Source organism: Podarcis melisellensis (assembly GCF_964234715.1).
Source record: "Podarcis melisellensis genome assembly, chromosome: 5".
NCBI lineage: Eukaryota > Metazoa > Chordata > Lepidosauria > Squamata > Lacertidae > Podarcis > Podarcis melisellensis.
The window spans coordinates 32526510-32536792 of record NC_138537.1 but is presented as its reverse complement, the minus strand read 5'-3'; the positions used below and the strand labels follow the sequence as shown (position 1 = coordinate 32536792).

General features: G+C 40.2%; 1 protein-coding gene across 2 annotated transcripts in view; it reads right to left on the bottom strand.

The window, feature by feature from the left end:
* Nucleotides 1–1051: 1051 nt before the first annotated feature.
* Nucleotides 1052–10283, bottom strand: part of SPSB4 (splA/ryanodine receptor domain and SOCS box containing 4) — a 179783-nt gene continuing 170551 nt past the window's right edge. For both annotated transcript variants that reach the window (XM_081910581.1, XM_081910580.1), the window contains exon 3: nucleotides 1052–2563. In XM_081910581.1, coding sequence (XP_081766707.1) covers nucleotides 2436–2563 — 128 coding nt within the window. In that variant the 3' untranslated portion in view covers nucleotides 1052–2435. The remainder of the gene's footprint in view (nucleotides 2564–10283) is intronic.

The following is a 10283-nucleotide window of genomic DNA, read 5'->3' as shown; positions in this document are numbered from 1 at the left end:
TTAAAGCAATGACTGTACAGTACCTTTGATACTCTAAGGTGGCTAACATACACAGGTAAGTGTTTGATGATTCATTATATATTCAGTTTGCTAATTGCCTTATGCAGGGCAGTGTCTAGGCGTCTTACAATCAAGTGGAGGGGGGAATCACATAACATCCACCCATAATTAAACGTTGTAACTATATAAAAACAGGAGCATTCTTAAATAAAATTTTAAAAACCCACTCAGAAATGTTGTGAGCATCCAATGACATACTCTCAGGAAGTAAATATTACTGCACTGTCTACTGGTATAATTATGTGTGAAGTTCAGCAAGCAAATTGCCCAAAGAGCAATCTGAAGAGCAGATAACTTTTCTGAACTTATCAAGATGAGGTCTCCAAACTGGAACTAGAATCAAAGGAAGGCCTTCCTGTGGGAAAAGGCTGGCAGAAGTTCTCACTATGGAGAAAGTGATTAGCTTAATATAGCGTTCCGAGGAAATGCTACAGAAAAGCTGGTTCCTGTCTCAGTGACAAGACCAGTTTGACATGATGAGGAGACTGATCCTGTCTCCTGGCCTGATGGTGGTACTATATGAATTGGAAACAATGCTATCTGGACATCTGGGAAACAACCAGCACCCTTTGTTGAATGTCACCTGCCATCCTACCCTATGGAGTGGGAGCTGCATGGTGAAGAGTGTCCTGGATGTGAACGGCTGACATGGAGAAACAGGCTAAAGGGTGAAATAAAATACTAAGGTATTGAACTGAGAAGGACAGAAGTGATGAGAGGCATGACTGTAGGTATCGTAGAAACAGTACAGCTCCAGCATACTAGGACAAATTTGATGTGGTTCAGTTTCCATAAAACAAGGTACTCCATAATACAGACCATTCTGTTTCTGACTTTTCCATTGGTTTGAAAAATATTGCTGCAGAAATAACAAACGGTGGGGAAGGTAAAATACTGCCTTGGTGGTTTGTGAGTACAACTCAGTTGTATTGCTTCTACTTTGTACAAGTTACTTGAGAGTGAGGAAGGAAAAGAGACACGCACCAGCAGCAATTTGGACAGTAGACTTTATTAGAAACTTTTTTCTTCATTCTTCGGTAAATTCACATTAAAATATGCTGAAGGCAGCTCAGTCTGAACATTCGCCAACCTGCCTTTACAACAACTTCCAGTTATAAACTAGATAACTGATCAGGCAGAGAACTTTGAACAAAGTAGGAAATGCAAAAAAAAAGCAGTGTCTTTAAAAAAATAAGTTGATCCCGACAAATGAATACATATTGTAAGCACTGGAGAAGATGACAAAAAAGCCATCCCCTGGGGAGACAACTTAAAATTGGATACTCTGTACAGAGTGTTAAACAGATATGCAAAATACTGTGGCAAATACATATTAAAAGAAAACCCAGTATTTGGAATTCATGAAGTACAAATGATTTTAAAAAATCCAACTTAGAAAGTGACATATTTTGAAAGCCGAGGGAGGGGGTTGCTGTTGAAAACACTGAATTGTCAGCCCAATTGGCAACCAAGTTAAGCTAGAAAACACTGATTTGAGGAAATTCCACCCTGCTGAAGCAACAGAACGAAAACCAGCTGAAATGTGCTAGCTTAACTGATTTTCAGATTGAGCCGGTTTTCTTCAGAAAAGATCAACTACCTTTAAAACCAAGACACAGCTGTTTTATGACATAATTTGAAATATGGTGGGTTGGGTACCAAGAGCATGTTTTTCTGAAAAGGCAGAGCACCTAAAAGTAAAGGCCACAATCTAGCAGTTCCAATGCAGCTCATATGCTCCGTGCGCACAAAGATTCCTAACTCCCTTCTACAGAGTTTATGGGAATCTAGTGTTCAGTCCAGAGCCCTTTCCTTCACAAATGAGAAGAGGCAACCTCTATGTGTAAGGAACTTACTTTGGATCAAAACAGATGTCTACAGAAAATGTGATTCCTTGGCATATCTTACGAGTTAAATCTCTGTGACGTTGTTATTCTGGTTTTCAGAAACCTCCAAACAGGTTATTGTTTTTTTGGTAGCACACGTTTAATCTGTACAAAGGGAGTTTCTAGCCGCCTTTACTCTAGGGCTGCTTTTGGGGATTAGATCTTCATCTGCTGCATATCCAGCGCCAGACCTAAGCCAACATACAGAGCATCTCTTTGGATGTGACCTGTGAAGACAAGCAAGCTTTGGATTCTGCGTAACAAGGCTGCTAACAGTGTAGGCAACAATAATTTCACTGAAAGATCTAAACCAACTCAAAGAGTTTTCACATTCCTTAGTAGTCTCCAAAATGTTCTGCCATGGTTGATTAAAAAAAAAAAAAAAAGAAACGTTTAAAAATAATAATTAAATAACACTCAAAATATCCACCACGAAGATTTATATTCTGATGTAAACAATTTCTACCATTTAGAGGTCTAGAATTCGTATTACTGATATTGTAAATAATTTTTCAAAGACTGAGGCAAAGGTAGAGTTTCTATATCATGCAGGCGTTCTCTGCCCAGAGCAAAGCGGATTGATCTTCGGCACAGGTCCATGAGAGGCAGGGGTTCCGCTGAAAAATGAAACAGAAGATACAGTATCAATGTATTTTCCCCCTTCTCCTTTCGTCATTAATTGCACTCATCTTTTTATAATAGCTTTCCCAACTCAAAATGAAGAAGTTATTCAACGAACATTTCAGTAGAATATTCAGTGCAGACCTTCAAAACATGCATGGAACACTTGAATTTAACACAAAGCTATACTTTAGCACAGCCTTCATGTGTGTAGTGGTTAAGGGCGGTAGTCTCGTAATCTGGTGAACTGGGTTCGCATCCCCGCTCCTCCACATGCAGCTGCTGGGTGACCTTGGGCTAGTCACACTTCTTTGAAGTCTCTCAGCCCCACTCACCTCACAGAGTGTTTGTTGTGGGGGAGGAAGGGAAAGGAGAATGTTAGCCGCTTTGAGACTCCTTAGGGTAGTGATAAAGCGGGATATCAAATCCAAACTCCTCTTCTTCCTTCATTTGTTGGGGTCTACAACTCCCATCAGTCTTAGCCAGCACAGTAAAAGCTGCCTTAGCAGTAGAACAGCAATATATACCTCAGTCAACATGATACAAAGCAGCACTGGTGGTACATTTGCTATTTGTTTCACTGTACATATAACTGCACATATTTGGAAGTTCAGATTCTGAAATAATGACTCAACAGGTCACTATTAGAAGGGTTTTCATAGAAACTCAAGATCCTTTAATTAGATTTAGAACACAATACTCTTTACAGCTGGGTTAATGGCACACCATTATTTAATTTAATTGTTTAGGAGAGAGAAAAGAATGTTGACTATCCTTGTTCTAAGGCAGTGCTCCAAAACTTGGATCTCCAGCTATTGTTGGACTACAACTCCCATCAGCCCTGACCACTTGTTCTGCTTGCTAAGGATGATGGGAGTTGTAGTCCAACAACAGCTGGAGACCCAAGCTAGAGAAACGCTATTCGAAAGGAAACCTTTGAGAACATGTCTTTTCTTTCTAGGAGTTGGTAGTAAACAGAACTAGGGGATTACCTTTCTTCTTCCATGGTAATAAACAAGCGTTGTTAATTTCACTAGAAAGCCAGTTTGCATTAAACAGCTTTATGCAAATACATACAATATAATATTCACACCCACCCGTGGTCATTTAATGGGCATGCAATGGGACATTAAAGAAAACAGATTCAACTACACTTAAAAGGGGAGATAACATGTAGGAAAGCTTTAGTATAATTTCACTATCTTGGGTGACAGGGGGGAACTATGACCATAGCTCTGTCAGACACTCTACAAGTCCAAGCACACTGGGACAACTATACACTTAAAATGTCCACACAAAGGTCTTTCCCTTTCACTGGAGCTACTAAATCAGAACTTACATCTGTAACAACCCTTTGCTGATTGCTGCCCCAGAAATCTTGGACTCAGTGGCAACGCTGAAACCATGATTAAAGACGCAGAGTGGTCAAAATTCCTGGTGGTCTCAGAATGCTAGGAAACCACCAAGACTAGCAAATGCATGTAAGCAAAAGCAATTTGATGTTCAACGAAGGCCTTCCAGAAACAAAAATATAAGCAAATGCTAAAAATGGGAGGGTGAGGGAATCAGCGAATTCTTGCAGCAGCTGCTAGCTTTCAACCTTCAAACACTGTTTTCTAGGGAGATATTTTAAAATGTTTTCTTCTTCACCCCACCCCCGCTTCATTCTTAAGAAACACACACACACACACAAAAGTTACCGTATTGGACAAGATGAAAGCACTTCTATGGCCATGTAATGGCTGTGAGTTATTTAATTGTTTTGAGCAGATGTACACAGAATTGTACATTTCTCACAGAGATACCCTCTTTCATGTTGTTGTTGTTTTCCGGAGGGGGGGACGACTGAATATAGTGGATAGCTGCTTTTCAACATATTGTTTCATGAATATTTTATTCCGTAATTTTGAATCTTACTTTACTTGCAAATCACTTTGGGTCTCCTTTTGGCTGTGAGAAGCAATAAATAAAGGCAAAAGCTAATAATAAAACTGTAAAGAAAACAGCCTAAACTCCGCTGAATGCAACCTGTGCATCTGGGATAGGACAGCTCAGCTAGGGCACAGGATTTTCAAATATTTCACTAAAACCTGTGATAGAGTTATGTCTTTTAAGACTACTTGCCAATACTAACCCCCTAAACAGGAAATAAAACTTTTTTTTAACTCTGAACTTTTTCTATTCTTTAAGTACAGGTAAATCTACACTAGCTGTTTCTCCATTTATAAAAAGGGAAAGACCTTTCGTTCATGCATTTGCTATGTTTACTTTCCCTATCCACCCCCCTTCTGAATCAACCTGAGATGCTACTAGCTCGCTACCCACATTCCTTTGTAATCCCTCCATCAGCTTTCAGTTTTCAGCCATATCAAATTAATTCCTGGTCATGACCCGAACTCATGAATGATCATCCTCCATCTAGATTGCTCTCCCATTTTAAACCCCCCCCCCTTTAAACCACCACCACCCGGCACTGGTCTCTTCCTTAGTTAGACTTTAGTTACTAAAAGAGCTGAATTTCTGGTAATCTCAAAGCTCAAAGTTGGTCTTCCATTTCTATCACTTGTCTTAGCATGAGTCAAACTGGAGTCTTCAGAAAACGCTTGCTGTACAATTGCATACCACTGTTATTTCAACAGCAGCCGGTGCCTTCCAGGTGTTTTAGACTACAACTCCCATCACACACACACACACACACAGTTTTGGTCCAAAACATCTGGAGGGTACCAAGTTGGTCAAGGCTGTTATTACAACCCAAAAAAACTAGAGGAGGAGGAGACTCATGACTTGATCCAAGTCTCTGGTGTACCAAAAATTCTAACATAAATTCTGTACCAATTGGTCTTATGGAAATGATAAAAAGCATTGTCAGCGTGTTTGCCATTTAATAAGGTAAGGATACTCCAAAGATACTCTCTGTTTACTGTTAGGAAAACACAACCAGATAATACCCAAAATGATGGGGCAGATTTTGTGTGTGGTGAAAAATAAAGAATATGCACAATATAAATGCAAACTCATGCCATTCTTGGTAAGTATGTGTTGTTGTTTTTTAAAGAAGACTGAAAACATAATTTGTGCAATTGTACTAATTACACACATTGCACAATTTAAAAAAGGAAAATGCAGGATTGAAAATATTTTAAGTTCTTTTAAAGTTTTTTTAAAGTTGAGTTTTCATACAGAATCATGAGTCCTTTCATTCTGATTTTTGAATAACAAGAGCCTAGATGTAACCCATCAAACAGTAAAACATGAGCTTCCACTGATATCTCTCTCTCTCTCTCTCTCTCTCTCTCTCTCTCTCTGTCTCACACACACACACCTTTTCACCAGGTACATACTTTCTCCTCCAATTTATCCACATATGAGCAGCTGGAAGCCATTATGTCAAAATCCCCAAAGCTATGGGCAACAGATGGCACAATTATCTGTTATCAGCTAAGAACAATAAAAAAACATTTTAGTGACTTCAGAAGTTGTTGTTTTTTAGGAGAAATGAATTTTTACTTTTTCTCACCTTCCCTTATTCAATTTAATTAAAGTAAAGAAAAATGGCTGGCATTTCAACAATGCATCTGAAGAAATAGGATTCTGCCTATGAAACTTCATGTCGCAAGAAAGCCAGAAAGTATAGGAAGGTACCATGATATTTCTTCAGCCAAATCTTGACATCCAGATTCACCCCTGATTCACAGCCTTTGCTCTCAAACAGCACAAAAGAGAGAGTGTCCAAGTGACATACTTTGACCAAGGAGCTGTCTCATGATTGCATGCATCAGAGAACTCCTGCACAAGCTAATAGGAGTCTGTCTAGGTCAGGAAGTACCATTTCACACACAAATATCATCTGGATCAGTAGTGTCATCCAGGGAACAAATTTATCCTACGGTAAAATAAGCCTGCAGGTGAAACCATTCAGTAGAGATTGCACGTTGCTATTTACTTTTAGGACATCTCTGGATGTCTGGCAAATATATCTAAATAAACATGGGCTCTCATGAAGGATCCCCTGGGTCAAGGAGGCTAGGCAGATTTGGGGGCCCCAAATCCACATGATTTATGTCAGTTTAACATTTACTGCACGTTTTGCCATAAATTGTTATGGAAATAAGTACAAGAACCATTGCATGGAGATCTTCCTTTAAGAATTTTGCTTGACATGTTGCCCTTGGGACTTTTCCTGCAGTCAATATCCTGACCAAATCACACCCCTCACTGACTCTGCTTTGCACTCTAACTTGCTGGAATATACCCTAAACTCTGATAATAGTGTAGTCAGTCAGAAATTTCTTGCCACCACAGGAAAGGGTTCATTCCCTTTCATGTACAATGCATATGAGTGGCTAGAAAAGAAAAGATGATATAGATTCTGCAAGTCCAGTGCATTAGAATACCTCATTTATTTTAGAAGCAGAATTGGCCCACGGCCCATCTAATTAGTTTCATTAACGTTCCTGCCAAAAATACCATCTTAATTCTGTATAATATGGTCTTTACCCAACTGTAAAGAAAGATGATACATCAATGTGAGAATTAATTCAAGAGATCAGTCCAGGAGATTAATACTTGGATGAAGTGAGACTGATATTGTACAGTATGGGCACGTGTCAACAGGAGATTTACAACAGGCATACAGTAAAGGATGGAACTCAAGAAGGGTTTGGAACCATCCAGTAACGTAACGGGAATCAGCGGCAGAACTGTTTTCAAGCTGGTTTCACATTTCCCCCCTCCCAGTTAAATTACAAGTTTCCCTTATGGGGAGCTTCCAGACAACTTCCGTACTGAGCATTCATGCTGATTTGGGGGTGAGCGGGCAGCAGGGATAGATGAATTTGCACCAATGCACACTTCCCACTGCATTTTCCTGTCAATTTCCTTATTGCACAGTCATTTGGTGAAGTGAGTTTGTGCGAGATCTCCAAAACAGCTTTAAGTGTGCAGCCTGAATTTGCCAATACAGTGGTAACTCGGTTTACGAACTTAATGCGTTCCTGAAGTCCGTTCTTAAACCAAATTCATTCTTAAACCGAGGCGTGCTTTCCCTAATGAGGCCTCCCGGCACTGGTGCCCTTCCACTGTTTGGTTTCTGTTTGTAGACTGAGGTGAAGTTCGCAAACCAGAACACTACTTCTGGTTTTGCGGAGTTCATAAACCGAATCATTCATAAACAGGATTGTTCTTAAACTGAGGTACTACTGTATGTGACTGAATCCCACCTCCAAGATATGGGCAGTCTAGAAGTGGCTTTTTTCTCTGCCATCTCCCCATCTCCATCCATAGCTTTGGACATCTGTGTAAGTGTAACTTTGAATGCATGGAACAAAGAATGAATTATAGAACTTTATTGATTAGCCTTCCAGTCAAATCAAATTCTATGCACAGAACAGATGCATGTATTTCTGGAGATTTTCTTTTTTTCAGAAGTGCAATGATAAAAAGCAGCACTGGAATAACAATTATGCTAAGTGTGTTACAGAGCAGAGCAAGTTCTTCCTGCAGTGTCAGATTGATTCTCCATTTCACAGAAGAGTGTTGCTCCTTTCTGGTATCTGAGCAGAGCAGAGTCCACTTGAAGGAGGCTTACAGATAATGAGTCCAGCCAGAGAAGCAAAATTAATTGTGCTATTTATTCTTCAGTGCAATGCTGAAAGTAGCCCAAAGTAGCACATTTGATTTCCAAACAAAGTTTCTAAAATAGATGGATGGGAGTAGTACAAAAAAGCAAGTTTAAAGGGAAAGTCAGGAGAGGCAAATCTCTATGGAAAGACTGAGGGTTCTTTAAAACCACAATAGAAACTCAGCTAAAATATATACCATGGATCAGAAAAGGTAGCACCTAGCCAAAGCCAGTGTGGTTATAAAGCACAAAGAAGCTATTGGAGGCAAGAAAGCTTCGTTCAGCAGAATGAAGTTTTGCTCAAATGTAAACCCCCCCATATGTGCGCACGGACACAACACACACACAAAGTAGAGTATGGGGACCATCATTAGAAATAGACACAACAGCAATAAAATTATAAACCAGAAGCAGAAAACCAGCTAGGGAGATGAACAGGCCATTGGACAACAAAGGCTGAGCAATAAGGTGGTCAGGTCTGTGGGTGACACCCCTCCAAACTGTGTAAAAGGACAATCAACTGTAGCGCCAGGCAGGTATTTTCCGTCTCACTGCGAGAAATCCGAGAATTTTGGGATAGAGTTGGGTTTACAGATGAGAACACTAAGGGTAATTCTCTCCCCCCCCCCCGCTTAGAATAAAGTCTCAATAGTTGTGATCAGTGGCTGGCAAGTCTCTCCATCACTGCAGCCCTCTGACTTTCTTCCAGTCGCATTGCCCTTCCTGTGCCAGATCAGCACTAGTGTTGTTTCCAGGGTGACCTGGCACAGAAAGAGGAATGAGTCCAGAAGGAGCTGAGTACAGAAAGATGTGGAGAGGTTCACTGGCAACTCTGACTGTGGTTGCATTAAAAAAAAACTGGGTAAAAATCCTACCTTTGAACACCTTGGCTGTAAAGAAAAACAAGCCAACTCCCTCCCACCCCAAAGATTTCTTCAAAATACGCACAGCCAAGCAGAAAATAACGAGAAATTTCCTCTCCATTTCATGCATGGGGGATGTTTATTGAAAATAAGCACACCGTTAATAAAATGGTGGTAGAGCATGAGACTATTAATCTCAGGGTTGAGAGTTTGAGCCCCACATTGGGCAAAAGATTCCTGCATTGCAGGGGGTTGGACTAGATGGCCCTTGCGGTCTCTTCCAAGTCTATGATTCCATGAAATCTATAAAGTGATCGAGTGACACACCTTGGGGTTCGAACAAATAAACAAAATCCTTGACTTTGGAGCAAAACAGATATTTACAGAAAATTTGATTCCTTGGCATATCTGCTAGTTAAATCCCTATACATTGAAGGGCCTGAGCTGCTTGTGACAAACCAGGATCCATGCTTCGGATCACTGGGAAAGGGATCAGAAATAAATTTGCCAATAACATGGTGCACTGTTTTGTATAATCTAAGGTGGAACTATCCTTGAAACAATATATAGTTCTGGAAATTGTCTACCTGGAAAAAGGTTTGAACAACCCTCCCATGGAGAAAAGGTCACATGTTTAGTAACATGGCAAGGGCTGACACAACAGAGATTTATAAACTTACGCATGGTGCACGAGAACCAAGGGCAGACCCACAAAGAGTCGTCCACATTTTTCACATGACAAGATCCTTCTTCTTCAAAAGGGATGTTCACACTAACTCGTGTGTCGAAAGCTCCATAAGCAGCATTGATAAGCTGGACTTGAGAAAATAAATCATCTCTTGTCTGAAGCATATCCTCTTAGACAGCCTTCACCAAGGCTTCAGCTGGAACCTCCAGATGTTGTAGGACTACAGGAATGATGGAAGTGCCAGAATGGTGAAGGCTGCTCTTAAAAATAGCATCCTGGTAGCAATTCCGAACAAAAATCCAATGCGGGCATGTCCCAAGTTCAGAATCTTAAAACTGCCTCTCATATCACTGTAGCAGAAACTCTCTTCGAAACCAAAATTAAAGTTTTATTATTGTGACCAAATCATTCTTTGTCATGGTGAAGAAATGTGCAAGGTTATAGCTGCTTTTAAAACTTACAAGTTCTATGCTTGCTTACTGAACAGTCAGTCCCATGGTGTTCACGTATTTTGTTCCCAAGGGTAGATATGCACAGGATTG